The 21,142-nt window shown below is 38.8% G+C and overlaps 1 protein-coding gene across 10 annotated transcripts in view; it reads right to left on the bottom strand.

Moving 5' to 3' along the window:
- The window catches only part of Cobl (cordon-bleu WH2 repeat protein), a 300,795-nt gene that overhangs the window by 199,526 nt on the left and 80,127 nt on the right, over positions 1 to 21,142 (bottom strand). For 9 of the 10 annotated variants that reach the window (XM_078039735.1, XM_078039734.1, XM_078039736.1 and 6 more), the window contains exons 3-5: positions 11,661 to 11,871; positions 9,152 to 9,380; positions 2,356 to 2,453 (exon numbers count right to left, since the gene is read on the bottom strand). In XM_078039735.1, coding sequence (XP_077895861.1) covers positions 2,356 to 2,453; positions 9,152 to 9,380; positions 11,661 to 11,871 — 538 coding nt within the window. Of the gene's footprint in view, positions 1 to 2,355; positions 2,454 to 9,151; positions 9,381 to 11,660; positions 11,872 to 21,142 lie in introns of those variants that run through there. The other variant, XM_040291960.2, reaches the window with a different exon arrangement.

Below are 21,142 nucleotides of genomic sequence, written 5' to 3'. Positions count from 1 at the left end.
CATGTTAGTTGATCTCCAAGTCTCCAGCTCTTTAAACTCTTATTTTGCCAAAACAAAAGTATTCCTATATCTTTGACTTGCTTTGCTCCTAGTTCATCTCTCAGAAAGAAGAAAATGCAGAATGAGTGTTTGGCATCTCGGTATGAGGAATGAGGATAGGGAGGGGTTTACTGTGAAGTGGTAATATGAAGACCAAGGAGGACACTGAATAAAGTATAAGCAAATCTCTCACAACACTTTTAGAAACACCAATAAAATTCATGAAGTGATGGAAAATGTAAACACAAAATTCTGATTCTGCAATTTCAAGTAATTCTGAAAGGAAAGGAAAGGAAAAGAGGTCAGGAGGGCAGAGAGAGGAGAGGGGAGCATTGAAAAGAGGGGAGGAGGGAAGGAGAGAGAGAGGAGTAGGGAGGGAAAAAGAGAAGGAAAGGAGAGAAATGCTCAAGGCTCAGAGATCTTACATAGAAAGATACACATTGAATACAAATTTTCGAAGGACACACGGGAAAAAGGGAAGAAGCACATATTATGGGTGGTAAACATAAGGGAATAACAAAACTACTACCAAAGCATCAGGTAGATGAAGAACCAAAAGCTGAGGTTGTAAGCTCTAAAGACAGGAGGTCTCAGCCGGCTCAGCCTGGGTTTCACCACACCTTCTCCTTCAAACTACTCCTTCCTAACTTCCAATCTCCCATTTCCTAACCACCACCAGCAGGGAGGGGTTGACTGGCTTCTGGTCAAAGACCTGCCCCTAACCCTGGGACCCTGAGCAAGCTATACTACTTCTTTGAACTTGAGCATCCTCATCAGCAAGCCTGGGGTGAATCATAGTTCCAACCCCTCAGGTTCCTGATGGTCAGGAAGTGAGATGCGCAGCCTCAGCCACAGATGCAAAGGAGTACAGATCTCTTCAATGGCCAGAAGGCACCTGAATGAATGTGAGCTTTTTTTGTCACCTCTTCCAAGTACACTGATGGAGGACACTTTCCAGCTAAGCTGATGGTATCAAGGCCTACCATTCATTGCAACAACTTTAGTTGGGGGGTGGGGGGTGTCTAATTGGATATTAGTAAAATATGCCTATAAACAAATATAATAGGGATAATAAATATGTTCTTTTCTGAAAGTTAGTTAGATGGTTTTGAGACTCTTATAACTGATTAGAAAGAAAATCTTCATTTTTACTCTTTGAACTATGATTTAATGCTATAACATGTGATCTGAAATATGACTTTCAAGACTTATTTAAGAAATAATAACAAGATCCATAAATTAACTTCTCATGTGGTATAGTCCCAAATTATATAATGAAGACCAAATACCACCTAAAAATCTAATCAAAAGCAAACAGTCTAGTTTGACAAGGGACTCAGTTACAAAGTGGCCTTAACTCTAGCTCTTAGATACCCCACGTGCTAAGTTTCGATGCTATAATTTATTTGAAGGAATATTTACCATTGTGTTTCAACTGAAGTAAAATGTGCATTCATTCATTCACCCATCCTAAGGTATGTACTGTGCTTCAACCGCTCACCAGGTCAGAGTATGTACCTGGCAGGAGAAGGGCTCACAGCCTGGCCTCAGGCCCACAGGTTTCTTGTTCCACTGGTGAGTGAAACATCTTCCTTCTAGATACTTAACTGCTTTAGAGATCAAGTGTAGAAGCACAAAGCCACTCATTCCACACATTCCTTTTACTTGAAGGAATTAATATTCCTAAATACAATTATTTTTAAAAATCATAAGATAGGTTCAGTATGAGTGAGGTAGAAATTCAGGAATACAGAAAAAGAAAGGCATATTGAGTCTCAAGAAAGAAGTACCCATGAACCCTTACAAAAACCCATGAACTGTCAAAATGTAAAATAAGAAAGTAGGTGAGCGACCCAACTCAAATCCTTAGTCCATGACCTAGGCTCCTGTCCTTGCCTGCAAAATATAACATGCCAGGAGGGCAATAAATAAACACAGGAAACACTGGCACAAAATTATGTAGACTCCACTTCTAGTTCAGCCCCTATCCATTGTTCCTCTATAATTATTAACACTCTACAACAAGGGTGTGCTGCTTCTCACTTTGGAGATTGTCCCCATTATCTCTTGAATATGCATTCCTTGCTTTTTAGTATCAAGACAGCCCATATTCCCCTCTTAATGTTTATCTCCTTTCCTAAATAAATGTGTCTGTGTCTTGGACTGGCACATTCGGAAATTCTTTTCTGTCACATATGCCAAGGATCCCATTTGTCCTGAGTTGAGGTCCCATCTCTGGAAAGAATTCTTGTGACATAAGCATCTTCAGACACTGTTTTACATTATGCAAAGTTATGTGCATATGCAATCAATTACCTTGCTACTGCTTCTTTTATTAACTTTGAAAAATCCCAGAAATTTTTTCTTCTCTTTATCTGTCTCATCATTGCCAAGTGATGATTTTCTAAATGTTTCTGGGGGGAAAAAAAGACATACTAAGTTATTTTTCAACATTTGAAATAAGAGATTAAATACTTTAAAAAAATCTTAAGTAAATCCTTTATTCTTAAGCTGTTAGTTCTTCTACAGGGGTAAATCACCAACTCTTTCTTGGAGCCACATCAAAGCTCTAAGACCAATTTAGGAAAGCATTTAAAGATTTAAAGGTCTTATTTTTTTTTTTTGAGGTAGAATTGTCTCTGGTATGCTTAGACCCTTCTGGATACTAAAAAATAAATAAGTAAGTAAATCAACAAAACTTCTAGGGAAGTGCTATCAATAGAAAGCTAATATGAACCATAAATGTAATTCTATGTTTGCTAGTAGCAGCATTAAAAACGATGAAATTCATTTTCTCTATACATTCATTTGATTCAATATATATAAAATATTATTTTTCACATAATGAATATCAGAGCTATTGATATTTTACATTTCTTTTGATGTAATCCAATGTTTGCATCAGGATGATAGTACATCTCTGCTTGAACTGAACACCCTGAAGTGTCCAAGAGCCACATGTGGCCTGTGGCTGCCCAATTAACCAGCACGGCTCCAAAGATTATGCCTTTAGTGTAAAACATCTGCTTTAAGAACCATCAGTGAGGTAAAAATGCTAACCAAAAATAAATCCAGAGTCTTCCTGTTCATTTCTAAAACATGGAATACCAGTGATAGTTTACCCAGGTGGTGTTTGAAACAATCACATCAGATCTCCAGGACACTCATTTCCAGATTTTTTTTCCACTGTTGTAGTCAGAACATTTTCCTTTTAAGCTACATTCCCTAGTAAACCGATTGTTTTCTTCATCTTCTTTTACTTAATTTATTTAGTGATTAATTGATTGTTGAGCTCTAAGCCCTTGATCTCTCTTTCTTCGTGTTTTCTTCCTCAGGATTTTTAGAGCTAGGATGGGCTCTTTTTTAGCTATAGAAGAGGACAATAAAGCCTAGACTTGGCAGGCAGCAGATCAGCAATCAAGGGTGGTTCTCATGAGGCAGGACAAGAGGCATCAGCATCACAGAAACCTGTGAGAGATAAAATCCTCAGGCCAGTTCCAGACATCCAGAATCAGAAACTCTGGGAGAGTTTCCAACACTGTTTAAAAAACAACAAAGTGAGATCTGAGGGACACCTGAAAAGTCAGTGTAAAGGTACAGAGACATACATGTGAGGCACAACTGGACAAACAGTTTAGTCTCTCCAAGCCTCAGTTTATTCAGGTTGGGGGTGACTATGCTCATCATGAGGAACTGTGTTAGTCACTAGCATACACAGCTCTATCTTGACTACTGATTATTATCACTCACTGATTTGCTTGCAAAGGCTATTCTATGGCTGTGCCACTTATTCATCCATTCTTCTCTTCCAAGGCATACAGACATGACAATATGAGAGAAAACTAAGGTGTTCCTGAAGGATAAAAAGATGAATTTTCCCATATCACTGCCAACTTCTAGACAGCAAGACCTCTAATCCACTAGTGGAAAAATAATGGACTGGGATATTACATACCTACCATCAGTATATCAGCCAACCCAAACATGGTAAACATTCATTAACTTCTTTATCTGCTAATGTATAATTTCATATTTGAGGTAGAGAAGAGACATAAAAGTAGGTGCATTAATAAAATATGCATGACCATTAAGGCCATCTACCCAAGGAAGCAGAAATCAAGTGTACATGTTCTTTAAACCAATCTGTAGAGAACAATGGCTCCTGTATAACTCACCAGGGTCAGGGATCTGGATTACATGCAAGGCTCTAACCAAGGAGATTAGTGGGCAGCACATCATGCAACATCCAAACCAGAGGACCCATATCACAAGATGCAACTACACAGACAGATGCATGTGCACACACACACTTGAAGGTCACACAAAAACTTTTTACTAAGGTTACAGTAGAAGATAAATTAGCCATTAAGATAAAACATACCATAGAGTAATACCATATCTAAACTACAGCATAAATTAATATGTATATTTCTAGTCTATATGGTTTCTACAATTGAATGGTGTGTGACATGCATATATTAAAATGGATGATAATGTAGTACCCAAAAATTAAATGAGAACGTGTTACTAGCACACAGGCCATATTACATCAACCACAAAAATAATAAGACTAGGAGCCGGGGTTGTGGTTCAGTGGCATAGTGCTTGCCTAGCAAGTGTTAGGCACTATGTTCAATCTTTAGCACCACATAAAAACAAATAAATAAATGTATTATGTCCATCTACAACTAAAAACAAAATTTTTTTAAATAGACCAGTCCAGAAAACTGCAATGAAATTGAACCTCTCGTTTCTATCATTGGACAGGAATAATGGCTGGTCACAAGACTGTGGTAGCTTGGCTCCAGAACTGAGACTGGGGAGGCACATATCAAGCTGTTAGAGCCTATGGCTACGTGAAGGTGGCAGGGGCTCAAAACTCACAGTCCTGAGCTGGGGTCTAGAGCACACAGTCTATTTTTAGAGCACAGGCTCCGGAGAAACCCCTGAGGCTCAGGAGTCATGGAAGAAGGGTGGGTTTAGAGCAAAGCAAGAGAACTCAGGACTTACATCAGGCAGAATATCTACAGGAAGCTATGCTGTCAGAACAGCATAAACAACAAATACATAGTTCAGCCTGGAGAACATACACATTTAAGACATAGAATCCACAGTTTCCAAGGGTGATCATTTGAGCATAAAATTTATTTTGTTTGAATGTAGTCTATTTTATAAGAAATTAAACATCAATAAAAGTATTTGCAGGGATCATATTTAATTTATAAGAAAGGACTTCCTGTTTGGAAGCACTATAATTATTTCAGGAAATGATAAAGAGGAACTGAGGAGGTACAAGGAGTATAGAAAACTGAAGGAACTCTGAAAGACCAACTAGTCCAAATCATTCATTTGTCAAGAAGAGAACATAAAATCAGGGCAGTTCAGTGGCCAGAAAACAAGACCACTGAGCAGCACATGGAAAAGGAAGACCCATGGGCATTCTAAGTTTCAGCCACATCATTAGGCTACCTGGACTCAGAATAATAAAGAAAAAGCCCTTCAGTTCACCTTGTCCCAATCCTTAGTCAGTCCAAACCCCCAAGTAGAATCATTCAATAACAACTCCTGCCTTCATATATGTGAGTGTCCTGCTCACAACAACTGCTTTTTCATGGTGTTTCTTAACAAAGAATGCTTATCTTTTTAACCTCCTTCTGTATTATTGATGAAGTACATCAATTACAGATCAGAACACCAAGGATGTCTCCAGACAATGCTGAGTTTCTTTCAAAAAGTTTTATTTCTGGAAATAAAATCTACTGTTAATTACTGTAACAAACATGGAAAAAAATCTGTAGAATGCAAAGATCCTGGGATTCTAACAAACTTTTTGCATGTATTCTAACAAACTTTTTGCATGTATAAACTATATATATGTGTTCAAGAAAATACCATATATATGCATATGTATATGTTTAGTATGTGTGTGTGTATGTATATGTGTATCTGTGTATGTATGTATGTGTAAAAAGAGGTGGAGAAAGAAAAAAGATTTCTAAGAAATAGGTGTCAAAATACATGCTAAATCTGGACTAATCATTTGCATAGTTGCTATAATAGCAAAATACTGAAAATTCTGCTGCATGCAGGATGGTCCTGGAGGACAGGTAAGCTCATAGATAATACAGGCAAGCAGAATAAAAAATACATCAGTGCTCTTTTAGCATCTATCACTTCTGCTCTGACCTGAAGTTGTGGGCAATAGAATGTGCTACAACACCCTCCCTCATTACTTACCAATTAGAGGCTCACAGCAAATTCTCACACAAGGGACATTCTTCTCTGAACTAACCAGGGAACAAAGAAATCAAACCATAACCTTGTGTCAACCAGGCAAGACTCACATCCCCAGAGGTGTTGCAAGCCATACTCATTTCCTTCAAGTCTCACACAAAAACATCACTTCCATGCATCTTCCTAGCTCAGAGCCATGCAAAGTAGAGCCCTGCAGGCTCACTGTACCTCTGAAACTCAGGGAAGGCTCGGACTGAGTTTTGGTCAGAAGAACTAGAAAAGGCAGGCAAGAGAAAGTGAGGACCAGCTTGTAGACCTGAGCTTCACCCTACGGAGCCCTGGCCTCTCCTAAAGCCTTGGATGGACTTACACATGTGCATGTGGCAGTGTCAAGGCCTGGTGCCTGCCTCTCCAGGTCTGTCCTCCCAAGGACCTGCAGCTGTGCAGGCTGCTTGGCCTACTTGTGGACATAGGTGGCAGCAAAGCCTCAGGCTTTTTCAAGATACCACTGCCTGGGATTCCAGAGGAGGGCAGGCTTTTGCCAGCAGAGTCACTCTTCCTTCCCACACCAACTGTCCTCTGGGATCTCCAGCATCTGCAGGGCTAGGGAGGAGCAGGTGGCCATCCTGAGTGTAAATTAAGAGACGCAAAGTAGAGGCTGTTCCATCAGGCCCTGGAAGTTCTTCCAGTTCAGCTACAAAATAGAAAGGGAACCTCAGGGACCCCTCTGGAAGACTTTCTTTTCTTTTAAGATATCAGATGGTTAATAGGAAGATGTGAAGGCGTGTGGCAGGGATGATTATCAAGCACTGACAAGGAAATCAACCTGGTCATGGGGTTGGAGCATGTCTTTCCCATGAGTTGGGGAAATGAGAGTAGGATTTGGGGGTTTAAGAGCAGCTAGTTCCCTCAAAGACAGAGGTTCTTCAAAATCCAAGTTGGTTGCACCATGTGTCCTGATGCCTGGCCCTGCCTGTGAATCACAAAACACAAAATTACAAGGTGTCAACCTGCTGACACATTGGAGGGCTTTGACCCTCATGTGGAGATATTCAGGGGCCTGCAGGGTCCTCTGCTTAACAGAAAGGCAGATTTTGTATGACTTCTTTAGTAACCATATTCTATGCCTTTCAAGATGTATCCAACTGTGGGAATATAATGGAAACACTCATTTTTGAAACCCTTTTGCTTTTAGCTTCCTAAATGTAGCTTTTTCCATTTCTTTTTCTTTTTTTTTTTTCTTTCTTGTCTTATCAAATGAAAGCCCTGTTTTCAGTCACATAAACCAAAATAAAATAAAGCAGATATATCCAGACAATATACACACAGTAACCCAGTCTGTGTGGCTGATGCTGAAGTATTAATTACTGTCTGTTTTAAAAAGATACTGGACAGCTTAGCATGTGCGAGGCTCTGGCTTCAATCCCAACACCACCAAAAAAAAAAAAAATACTGGACAAAACACAACACCATTATTCTCAAATGTCATAGTAGTATTTTTTTAAGGGAATAAATAGCCCATGTATTTTATACGCCATGTGACCAAAACCCTCTCTTAATTGTCAAATAAGACCCAAGGACTCAGAAACTAGGCTGATTTGGGAGGAGGTATAAACTGAAGAGGAATCTCACTTATGACCATTGATTTCACAATACCTTTGGCAATAAGAAATAGTACAGGGTGGATTTGTGGATTTGCTTTTTCTTTTTTTTCTGGGGTGAGGTGGGGTGTAGGGTGGGTGGGTTGGTCCTGGGGATTGAACCTAAGGTTCAATATTTACTGCTGAGCTACTTTTCTAACTCTTATTATTTAGTTTTTGAGACAGGGCCCTACTGAGTTGCTGAGGATCTCACTAAGTTGCCAAGGCTAGCCTTGAACTTAGGGTCCTCTTGCCTCAGCTTCTCAAATCACTGGGATTATAGACATGAACCACTGTGCCCAGCTGAAACAAACAAAAAAAAAAAAAAAAAAAAAAAACCAGAAACCATTTTTACTGAAAGAAGTAAGGGAAAAAAATAGGTATAGGAAAAAAAAAGAACAAATCATGAAAAGCTTTATTATACATCTATTTTAAAAGTCTAGCCTACTTAATATTTTTGGAACAAATAAAATGGCCATCAGTTATCAAATGATGCTCATTAAAACAGAAAAACAGAAACTTTAATGAAGTTCATTTTAAAAATTGTAGGGTCAAGAAGTATAAATTATCTTTTTGCCTGAGAGTGGTTTAGCTAGATAGTCAGCTCTTTATATCAATCAGAAAAATCTGCTTACATAATATATTTATGTCTGTACCAACAGCAACCTAGGGACTGCCAATCACCAATGGCTCTAATTGTGACTCAAAAGGTACCAAAATGACATCACAATAAGATATCTGGCAATGAGGGTAAGGAATCTAAGAGGGTACCTAAAGCTGTCTTCAGGAATTGATCTCATGGACTGTAATTTGGTCAGTTTAAGAGAATAGCTAAATGCATTTTGACACTGGTCTTGATATAAGCACTATTTGAAACCTGGGAGCAGCAATGAAAACTGAAAAGAAAAATCAACACTATGTTTCTGTGGTTTTTGCAGGGTTAGAGCAGAAGGTCTAATCTCTCCTCACCTATTTATGCTTTTACTTATGCTGACATTCACAAAGAGACAGAACGTAAAAGTTGTAACTGGGAGGAAAGAGGCATAATCACAGTGGAGGGGAATAAAAACAGCCAGATTTCTTATGCAGGCCAAAGTTCTGTTTTGCCCACATCAACCCTGGACAAAATTTTGAGTTGGCTATCACTTCACATATCCATCTCCATCTAGTACTATAGAGAGTCACAAGGAGAGGGAGCAGGCTACAAGCAGGGTGTGTAGAGCACAGCAGGGTCTCACCTCTTCTGTTGTCCCAGGCATAAAGTTCCTTTATCCCCAACTCATTCAAGGACTTGGATAGCTCCAGTTCCTCTCCGGCAACATTGTCCCTCAGCAGAATCACGTGATCTGGGCTGACCTCACACTTTGCACAAATGACTGGCAGAATATTCTGGAGTGGCACATCTGGGCTCACCCGCACAACAGCTTTTTGTGTTCGAAGGTAATTCACTACCAAACGCACAGATTTCTGGAAGAATAAATCAGAGACAAAGAATTCTATGAGCAACCTCTTCCCATAATAGCTCCAACTTCTGTTTTAAATTTAGAATTAACAGGATTTTGTGCAGCTCTAATCCTTCTTCCATAAATTCAGTGAGTCACAAGGGAAATGGAATAATGAATAGTGAAAAATAAATGTCCAGAATAATGGATTTATCTTATAGAGTTTCTCTTACTAATTAACAAGCTGCTAGACAACATAGGGAAATGGATGTCAGTGAGGGCTCTAAATTTAAAAACCAATACGTATACTGCCTTTCAAAGACTCTGACAAGATTTGAACATAAATATATATCTTTCTAAAGGAAAATAGTTTGGAAGTAGAATGAATAATTTCATTAAAAGAAAAATTCCCACTAAACAAAACATAAAATTTTCAAGAAGCCAAAGTGTTCATATAAATATATGAATATTTATGTACATATGTATTTATATAAATAATAAGGCACCATATGCATACATGTGTAAGAGTATGTAAATAGATGTGTATTTATATATGTATGTGTTCACACACACACACACACACACACACGGAGTATACACATATTTTCAGCCAGAAAGAGTCTAACTTTCTCAAATTCCATACATACAATCAAGAAGAAAACAATAAATTTGACTAAGGCCAATTCTAAATGACTGCAGATAAAGTAGCCCACCAAAAAAACTATAGTATTCAAAGTTGTACTCAGTTTACTGTAATTCAGCCTTCCTGATCATGGCATAGTGCAAGGGCACTAAGAAAGTGATCAGAGTAAACATGAGTTGCACAGAGTGACTGAGAAAAGATTTAGGCTCCTTTCTGGTCTGAGTAGCAGGGCTTAGTGGCCATAATAGTGACAGAATGTAGGAAGAAAGAAGAAAAGGAGGAAAGATGAAATTCTCATCAGGTTTCTCAAAGAAGACTCATGCTCATACCCTGGGCCTAACTATCCCTAAGGACTAAGAACGTGAGGGAAGCCACAGGGTTCTTTTGGGTTGAACATTGATTTTTATTTGAAGAATAAGGGAAAATTTTCTTTGGACATAGTATAGAAGGACAACAATTAGAATTCATTTTTTATTTGTCTTTTAGTATATTAAGATAATACATAATAGTGGGGCCTATTTTGACATATTCATTTAAGCATAAATCAGTTTTCTCTATTTCAATCCCCAATATTATCCTCTTTCCTCCTCTCCTCCCTCCCACTGTTCCCTTTTAACAATAAGAATTTATTAATCATTGAAATCTAGAAAGTCAAAGGAGATAAACTGTTGGCCACATTTTAAAAGCAAGAAAATTCAGATCTTCCAAGAATCTGAAAGAATGAAGTGGAACTACTTTTAGCTGGACTGAAAGATCCATGGCAAAACCTTATTAGTACAATGAGAAACAAATTAATTTTAATCAACAATCAAAAGGCTACATAAAGCTGTGTATATAAGATATTCTTCAAATGCAATGAGTAAATATTTCTGACAATTTTTTCAAAAAGACTCTCTCCCTCACCCCCAGGAGATAGTAGAGTCTTTTTTTCCCCTTTTTTTCCATACTAGTAATTGAAATCAGTGGCTCTCTAACCATTAATCTACATCCCAAGCAACCCTCACACCACTTTTTTTTTTTTTTTTTGAAACAGGGTCTCACAAGTTGATGAGGCTGGTCTCAAATTTATGATCCTCCTGCCTCTGCCTTCCAAGTGCTGGGATCATAGGTGTGTGCCACCATGACCAGCTGAGATGGTAAATCTTTTACAGATCTGAACTACTTCCTAGAGATGAAAGAACTCCAGAACTGCACAGTCCAAAATTGCACAGTCCAATTAATAGCCAATAGCTAACTAATTAAAATTCAATAACATTTAAAAAAAAAACGGTTTTTCAATCACACTAGCCATATTGCAAGTGCTCAAAATGTACATGTGCCCAGTGGCTCTTATATTGGGAAGTGTAGAATGTGGGGCCATTTCCAGCTTCACAGACAGTTCTATTGGATAGCTGTGTTCTTCATTAGTTCCTTTTCTATATATAATACATACAGGAGCAATTTTACAACAATGAACATTATTAAATTCTGGAAATTCTATCGCCTATAATAAACCCAGTGATTTGGCACCCTTTGCCCAGCATGGCAGCAGAAACCTCAGCCACAGCTTTCTGCATGTGGTATTTAAAAGAGCAAAGCAGGCTCTCCTCAGCATCTCCCACACACTCACTCATAGGCATGTGTCCGTGTACATCCTCTCATCACACATAGGCATCTACTGACCTCAGGCACCTTAGGTGGGCCAGGCTTCACCTTTTCTTCAGGAACTTTTTCTTTCAGAAACACGGTGTGCACATTCAAGGTTCCAACCAAAGTATTTGGCTTAAAACTCAAAGGCTGTTGGGTTTCTGAAGACCGGATCTCAAGGGCATGGTGGGAAGGATTCAGGTGATTCTGAAGGCAAAGTTCAACCAATAGGTCCATCATTGCATGGCTGAAAACAGGAAAACAAATCATGATTATTAGGAATGTCTGCACTCTCCCTCTGCCTAGCTGAGTAAGGGCAGAAATGGGTGAGTGAAGAAATTAGACGTGCTTATAAACACAACACAGGCTCATTAATTTCTTATGCATGATTGTATAGCAATGTTACCCTTCTCAATGCTAATGAACAACATTACTGAAAGAACAGAATCATAACAGATGATCAAAATCATAATAGCTGAGAAAAACAGTTATAAATCCATGAGTATGTTGAGTTGAATAATCTAAAGCCTGATAACACAAATCATACTACTTATAGGTACATGACACTAAATCAGTGATTTGTAAGTATAATGTATCAAGGAAAAACTAGGCTTTAAGTTACAGAATTTGTTATGCATTTATGAATAATAATGCACCAATGAATTGGGGAACTAGAAGAAATGCTGAACTCCTAGACACATGTAACCTACTAAAACTCAATCAAGGAGAAACAGAAATCCTGAACAAATAACAAAGAAATTGACTCAGTAACCTTGCCAAAAAGAAAAGTCCTAAATCAAACATATTCAAAAGATTCTCCCAAATATTCAAAGAATAATGCCAAAGCTTCTTAACTCTTTCAAAATTGAAAAAGAAATATTTTCAAACTTGTTAAATGTGGCCACCATCACCTTATTAACAAAGAGAGACTCCACAAAAAAACTTATAGGCAAATTTCCGTGAGGAACATGGATGCAAAATCCTCAATAAAATAATAACAAACAAAATTTTACACCACATTAAAAAGATTATATACCATGTTTCATCCAATTATTGGATGAAAGGATGCAGGAATGGTTCAACTCAGCCAATCAATCAATGTGATACATCACATTAACAAAACAAGCCTTATAAAAAGGCATAATCATCTTGATATAGACAAACCATGTGACAAAATTCAACATCCATTCATAATTTAAAAACTGTCAACAAAATAGAAGGAACTAACTTCAACACTATCAAAACTATATGTGAAAAGCCCACAACTAACGTCACATTCAAAGGGGAAAAAATAACTTTTCCACTTAGATATTTATAAGGCAAGGATGCTCCCTTGTTACTTCTGTTCAACATAATACTAGAAGTCCTAGCCACAGGCACTGCACTGCCCAAGAAAATAAATAAGAATTCATGCAAATCAGAAGAAAAGAAGAAAATTTTTCTGTGTATAGATGATGTGATCATAAATGTAGAAAATCCTGAAAATTCAATAACAGCAAAACATGGTTAAAATAATAAACTACTCCAGGAAAGTTGCTTGATACAAAACTGCATAAAAAATTAGTAGCTATATGTGTGGGGGTTTTTTTGTGGGGGGGGGGACGGTTACTGGGGATTAAACCCAGAGGCACTCCACCACTAAACCACATCCCCAGCATCTTGTTTATTTTGTTTGTTTTGAGATAGGGACTCACTAGGTTCCTGAGGTTGGCCTCAAACTTGCAATACTTCTGCCTTAGCCTCCCATGTTGCTGAGATTCCAGGCATGTGCCACCACAACCAGATAAAACTAGTGTCATTTCTGTATACTAACAATAAGCTATCCAAAAAGGAAATTAAGAAAGCAATTCTACATATAATAGCAGCAAAAAGAATAAAGTAGTTAGGAATAAACATAATCAAACATTTGAAAGATTTATGCACTGAATTACTGGATAAAAGAAATCAAAGGAGATGCAGATAAATGGAAAGATACTCCCTTTTCATGGATTGGAAGAACTAAAACTGTTAGTGTCCATGCTACACAAAGAAATCTGCAGATTCAATACAATCCCTACCCAAATCCCCATGAACAAATAGACAAATAGAAAAATATATCTTCAAATTCATATGGAATAACAAAAAATAGATAAATATATCTTTAAATTCATATGGAACAACAAAAAAATAGAAAAATATATCTTTAAATTTACATGGAATAACAAAAAAAATAGACAAATAGAAAAAAATCGTTAAATTCATATGGAACAACAAAAGACCTTAAAGAGTTAAAGTAATCTTGAGAAAACAAAGCTGGAGGAATCACATATGCCGATTTCAAAATATCTTACAAAGCTACAGTAATACATACAATAATGTACTCGCATAAAATTAGACATATAGATCAATGGAACAAAATCAGCCCAGAAACAAATCCATGCATTTATACTTAGGCAATCTTTGACAAGTATACAGAGTGCACAGTGAAGAAAGGACAAATTCTTCAATAAATGGTGTTTGGAAAACTAAACATCCTCATGTGGAAAAATGAAATTGGACACTTCTGTTATACCATACACAAAAATAAACTCAAAAGGATTAAAGATTTAAACTAAGACTTGAATCCATAAAACTACAAAAATAAAACATAGGGGAAATCTTGCTGATGTTGGCCTGAGTAGTGCTCTTTTTGGATATGACACCAAAAGCACAGACAACCAAAGCTAACAAAGACAAGTGGAATTGCATCAAACTAAAAGCTTCTGTGCATCAACAGAGTGAAAGGAAAACTATGGATTGGGAAAAAAATCTTTTCCAACCATATATTTAATGCGGTGTTAATATCCAAAATAGACAAGTAACTCAAGACAACTCAATGGCAAATAACTCAACTAAAAGGAGGAGAAAGGACTCAAATAAACATTTCTCAATATAAGTCATACATATAACCAATGGGTATATGTAAAAAACATGTTCAATATCACTATCAGAAAAGTACAACTCTACCACAATATCACCTCACACCTGATTGAATGTTTATTATAAATTAAAAAAAAAGATAAATGCTGGTGAAGTTGAAAAGGAACTCTTATACATAGCTAGTGGAAATGAAAACTGGTTTGGCCATCATGGAGTGGAGTATTACTAAGCTGTAAAAAATTTAAAAAATCCTGCCATATATAAAAACATGAATGACCCTGGAAGACATATGCTAAGTGAAATAAGCCAGACACAGAAATACAGAATGATCTTACTTATATGTGGAAGCTAAAAATGTTAAATCCATAGAAGCAGAGATTAGAAGAGTGGTTATCAAGGGCTAGGTGAAGAGGAAATGAGGAAATAAATGCCTATCAAAAGCACTAAGTTCCTATTATGTGGTAGGAGTAAAAATCTGGAGACCTAATGCACATCATGGTGACTACAGAAACTGCTGTATGTTTGATATTTGCTGAGAGGGTAGAAATTTATGGTTTTCAACGCGTGTGTGCGCACACATACACATACAAATATAAATACATGAGTTGACAAATATATAAACTACTTTGTGGTGATCATTTCACAAATATACATGTATATCAACATCATGTTTTATACTTAATACACAGTTTATATTTGTCAATTTTGGCCCAGTGAAACTGAAAAAATTAACCAGAAAAAAGGAAGTAACTCTTCCCAACAGACACTTCATACAATGGATACTTATTTTTTGGTTAAAGAAATGTAGACAAATGGCATAAAAGTACATGTTTAACTCAGTAAATATTATAGATAACCTACTGGGTGCAATGTGTTACAAAGAAATCTAGAAAGCTTTAAAATAAAACAAACTTGGTTTTTGAATTCAAATAAAATAAAGTCATAGGTACTTCCCCTAGTCCTTCACTCATTCCTCCCTGACCCTGAGCATCCCAGCCTTGTGGGGCCCTGATACTAGATGGCAACTCAATGCCAAAACAAACAAACACAGCAACAACAAAAGCCCAAACTACCCCATTTCTCATCCAATTGCTATAAGACTACCAATGATGTTCTTATTGATCCAAAGCAATATTTCAAAGTCATCTTCAAAACAATATTTACCTCATCCACTATCCAGGAAGTGACTGAGTGACAGTGTCTGCCAACCAGTGAGACCCAGGAATCCCCAAGAAGCCAGTGCCCTATGACTGATGGGGCATCTGGGGGGACCAGGCATTCAAACCCTCACATGTACCACAGGTGGATAGGCAGGCTAATACCTACAATGAATTCTGGTTGTTTCAGCCCCTGATCAAAACTCGTCTTTATCTCAACAAGGAGCTTAATGAAATAAAGCAAGGATGTACACACCATGCACTCAAAGACATGCTAGTCTCTGCATGGAAAACAGACTCCTTAAAAGTGCTAAAATAACACCATTATACAGACTCTCATTCACTGTCTACCTGATAGGTCCAGGGCTCCATGGTGCCTTTACACTTTTCTCTAGTCTGAGTGATGCAGACTGTCGTCCTGGGGCTTCTACACAGGGGGAGTGGGGCTGGGATTTGATTTATATTCTCTTGTCCATGGATGTAACTCTAGATTTGTCTCTGCTATCCCCACCCAGAGTTTATTTCCACCAAGTAAACATATAAATGGTCAATAAACACACAAAAAAAGTACACAAACACTGCTAATGTTTCCTTCTAACCTTTTAGTCCAATAATTGGCAGCATATTTGAAACATCTAATTAGAGAGTTTACTGTGGAAGGCAAGTGCCACAGGGCTCCCTGGCTTTATTCCACTACAAAGAATACACCCATCTTGCCAGAGCAGAAGCCAATGGTTACAATTTAATGTGCTAGCAAAGTAGTACACTAGTTTGGTGTGAATAAATAACTGGGTGTTCAAATTGCTACCTTCTGTGTCACATGGAACTCTAGGATTCACTGATCCATGCTCCACAGCAACACTGTCCTCCATTTTCCACATACCTGAGGAAGGATGAAATTCTCCTCAGGAGTGCTCCCTAGTGGGAAAGCAAATGCTCCCTACTAGGAAAGCTGCAGTTACATTTTAACAGTTAAGGGTAGATGTAGTTTATGAACAACCTCTTGCTTAAATTTACTATTACTTTTGAGGGTCAGCAAACAAAAGCAAAAACCCAAACCTCTATTGGAATATGATGGAAAATCAGACATAGGTTATCACACACGTTAAGTACTTGAAGAACACAGAGCCATTACTGATCAATTCAGGGAAGCAAATGGGACCCCATTCCTTCGTGGTTGCTGAAGCAGCACCCAGGACAGACAGTTTCTAAGGGCGAGTGAGAGTGAGGAGGTCCAGGAAGCTCAAGTGGCTATTTTGCCCTCTCTCCACCCATCTCTAGCTGTGAGCCTCAAGTGGACATAGCTTTCTCATGAGGACTGGCTCTGTTGCATTGATATAACCTTGGTTCATGAATGTCATAGGAGAACCCAGGTCCAAAGACATAAGATCAACTTAGTAAATGTCTTGCAGGGTTTGGCTTGCTATTTAAAAGATGACTAACTTGAAATATTAAAATACTCACCATTTTTACACTACACACTCTATGGGAACCTATCTGTGTGAGGTAAGGTACAAATGGCTTTTGCCACTTTGCACTACACCTGTTATACCACTATTGACTGAAATTTTAAAATACCAAATTCCAAACAGCCATCCAGTTCTTTTAAGGCTCCTTTGATCTGCTGGAGAAACCTATCCAGAAAGGAGGAGGTAATCCTTGGCGCAGTGGCAGTGCCCAACAATGGACAGAGAGGTACCAAGCTGCTACAGTCCCTGTGGGTTTTCTTTACAGCTCCATCAGGTTCCAACCTGTGTCCCCAGGCCTACAAAGGCCTAATGACTTCCCTAATTAGGTGTTATGTGTATCTCTCCATGAGGTCTTAGTAGGTCACTGTGCCACTGGGCCAGGTAGAACTTTCCAGAGACTGAATGAGGCTGCCTAGTGGCTCCTGTTCTCAACACCTGCTGGGTCTAGTCTCCTCCTTACTCCCTGTGGAGGTCTGAAGGAGCAGCCCCCACCTCTGATCTGCAGCTCTGTGCACTCTGATGAGGGCCTGCCCATCTCTGCTGTGGCAGTGCTGTGGGTCAGTGGAGGCACCTGGGGGTACGTGCCTGGAGTGGAATCCCCATGCACTGCTGCTGACTTATGAAACTGCGCCTCTTGGTGCCTCAGTTTCCTTATTGTAAGGGCATTATTATGGGGCCCACTTCCCAGGGTTCGTAGACTCTTTAGGTGAATTAACATCTGTAAGGCAGAGTACTCTATCAGTTTCCACTAAGTTAATGAGTTACTTTGTTGCTCTCCTCTCTATTTGGATTCTACATAGTAAGACATTCATCTGGCTCAGGTTGACAGTCACTTGTCTGTATTTGGCTTGGTAACAGCCACACAGGGATGTTAGATCTTTTAGATGAAACATCTTTGGAGCATTGCAGAATAGTTCCCCACATTTTACAAGGAATGAAACTGAGACTATTAGATATCCTCTGAAAATTAAAGGAAAAGTCAGGTATATTAGGAAGCTAAGGAGTGCAAAGCACCTCCTGGCCTTAATGAAGATCCCATAGGAATGTCACTGTTAGGCACTTCAGGGACCCCAAGAAAATCTCACTGTCTCTCTGTGTGTATATGTCTCTCTCTCCCTCTCTCTACATATATATCTCTATATATGAATAATCATCATCATCATTATCTCCATATATATTTTTTTTCAGTATACATCCCAGGTACAAAAGAATAGGAGGTGGTAATAAAAGGGATCAATCACTCCAAAACCAAGTGAACAGGGGTGAAGAGGTTGAGAGATCTCTTAGGTTTTCTCTCCCATTCCTCCTCAGTAGGCCTTTTTCCTTCCAACTCCTTTACCTCTGTTCTCCAAATGTCTTTTAAATGTTTATAATGTAGAAATGAAATTTGCTTTTCAGCATCTGTTTTGGTCTCTGTTTTTAAATTCTAAAAATAAGTAGAATTTTTATACTTTTTTCTTTTAAAAATTACTTTCTAAATGTATACAGATGTCAACAATTGTTTTTGCATGAGTCAATGACTTCAATGAGAAACAAACTGGTCTTTTTTCATAAGTGGCTCTTTTTTGAAATCCTAGCAGACAACTAGATGTAGAACAAGGAGCTTGTGCCTATATCCACTCTCAGAGCTGAGGGGCAGAGAATAGAGGGCAGCCCACAGGCTGTTTGTGGAGTATAAAATTGGGACACAGAAGTCAGACAAGCTGCACCCTGGACCCTTCAGGCTGTGGCTGATTAATGAACAGTCCTCCTCTAATCAGGGGACTTCTCTCCTCATAATGAGCTTGCTATCTTGCTAGACCTCAGATGTGTTCACTGGAAATGGATGGGCAGATTCTCTTCATCTGTGATGACAATGTGCATCAGGACCCTTCTTGGGCCTGTGAATTTATCCTTCTCATAGTTCCCCTCCTCGGGCCAACTCTGGGCTCATGTTCAGGATTATGTGCCTGACACCTAGAAAAGCCAGTGGCACACACTCAAGCAGGGGATCTTGACTTGTAACATGCAGTCTGAAACTTCAGGGGTGTTGAAACACAGATTGCTGGACCCCATCCCAGCATTTCTGATCAAAGGGCCTAGGGTCAGGCTAACATATTCCCAAGAGATACTAATACTGCAGGTTCAGGGGCCCCACTTTGAGAACCATTAGACTCCAAGGACTCGAGATATGCACATTAGAACTGATGTGTTGACTGAAATAATGGCTCACTCAGTGCCAGGTGTACAAATTACTTTCAGGTAATTACCATCTAATATGCTCTTAAACTGAATTTGCATGTGCCATGAAATCTTGAACTGGTTCAACATGATCCAGCTTCTTATGTGAGACCTAGGCTATCATGTGACCCTAAGATCTGGGCGAGGCACACTCTGGTGTAACAGAGTCAGAGCAAGCCTGGGAGAAAGTCCAGTCTGACAGCTTTTTGTGGCACCAAAAAGGCATAGCAAGATGCAAGCAGGGTCCTCTGCAGGCAGCCCATATTAACGAAACGCCTCACAAGTGAACATGTGGGCACAACACAAAAAAGGTTAAAATCAACTCAGGGGATAAGAAGAAGGCCAGAGCCACACAGTCTGTTAGCCAGAGGAAGAACTCCAGGTTTGAGGTTGAGGTCACCAGCAGGAATTCAATTTTAAAGAGGCTTGGGTCCTGATCTACTAATGCTAGAGTAACAACCAGAAGAATAGTGTCAAATTCCAGATGGTTGGCATTTCAGAGCCATGTAGCTGCCAGGAGTCTGTAAAAGCTTAATGATGTAAATTTAGGGAAAGAGAGAGATTACCAACTTATGAGGGCCTGTTTTCTTAGTGGCAAATTTTAAATCTCTGTAAAAGACAATATTGATTAGAGTCCGTTGACCTGGAGATGTTCAAAGGCTGGGAACCCAGGAAAATCTGACAGTTATTCTACCCAGGAGTGACGCCATGAGATGAGTTACCTACACAGGTGTGGACTGGTGATCTCAAACAAAGTGCATTCTGGTGAAGATCAGCCCCCAAAATATCCTTAAGCTGACCACAGTAACCCATGCTCTTTCTTAACTATGATCTTATCATCTTTGACTTTTATCTTTTTTTAAATTTCACTTTATTGGTTCTTCTTAGTTATTGAAAAACCAGCCTCTACCTCAGAGCAAAGCCTGTTCAAGGAAGGGACATGACCTTTGTCCTTGGAAAGACCCTCAGAGCACTCCTAGGCACATTCCCACCCTAAGTTGTTTATCTACAAATGAGATCTGCTGCACCAGGTGTCCCTGACTCAGTCAGGCTAGGTGGGGACCCATAGCAACCCCCCTAGCAGCCACCAATCAGCTCGGGACAGGGAAATACCTGGGATGCCAGATGACCCTCCCAGTAGTTTATGGTGGTTGATAACATGTTGGGAAACCATGTAGTTCAGTAGGAGCATCCCTTTTGGCTTAAACCCATCAGTCCAAACGAATCCCCTCTTGTAGTAACCAATCACCCTTACCCAACTTGTTCCCACCAGTGAATGTGCTAATCATGTTTTAGAGTTGTTATTTGATTTTCCCGCGGAGTGTGATGATTTGCTAAGAGACGCTATGACATATGTGGGGGTCCCTGCCTTCTCCAAAGAATGTATAAAACTGCTGCAAACCCTGGGCTGGGGCCTCTCAGGCATCACCAGTTGCTGCGTGAAGGACCAAGCTAGCTCGTAATAAACACCTGTTTGCTGTTTACGTTGATCTTGGTCTCTGGTGGTCTTGGGGTCCTGAATTCAAGCATTACATTATACAAGACAGTAGAATCCATTTTGACAAAATTATACAAGCATTGGATATATCTTAGTCTAATTAGGACCCCATTCTTGTGGGTAGGCACAATGGTGGGATTGGTTCACATAGGTAATTGTGTACTAGGAAAATATGTGACAACAAGAAAATTATGTTAGATTTATTCTGTTGTCTTTCCTATTCCTATTCCCCTTACCTGTCTTTCATTTCCCTTTGTCTAATATACTGAATTTCTC

This window comes from Ictidomys tridecemlineatus, chromosome 2 (assembly GCF_052094955.1).
Source record: "Ictidomys tridecemlineatus isolate mIctTri1 chromosome 2, mIctTri1.hap1, whole genome shotgun sequence".
NCBI classification, from domain to species: domain Eukaryota; kingdom Metazoa; phylum Chordata; class Mammalia; order Rodentia; family Sciuridae; genus Ictidomys; species Ictidomys tridecemlineatus.
This window is presented reverse-complemented; position numbering and strand designations above follow the sequence as displayed.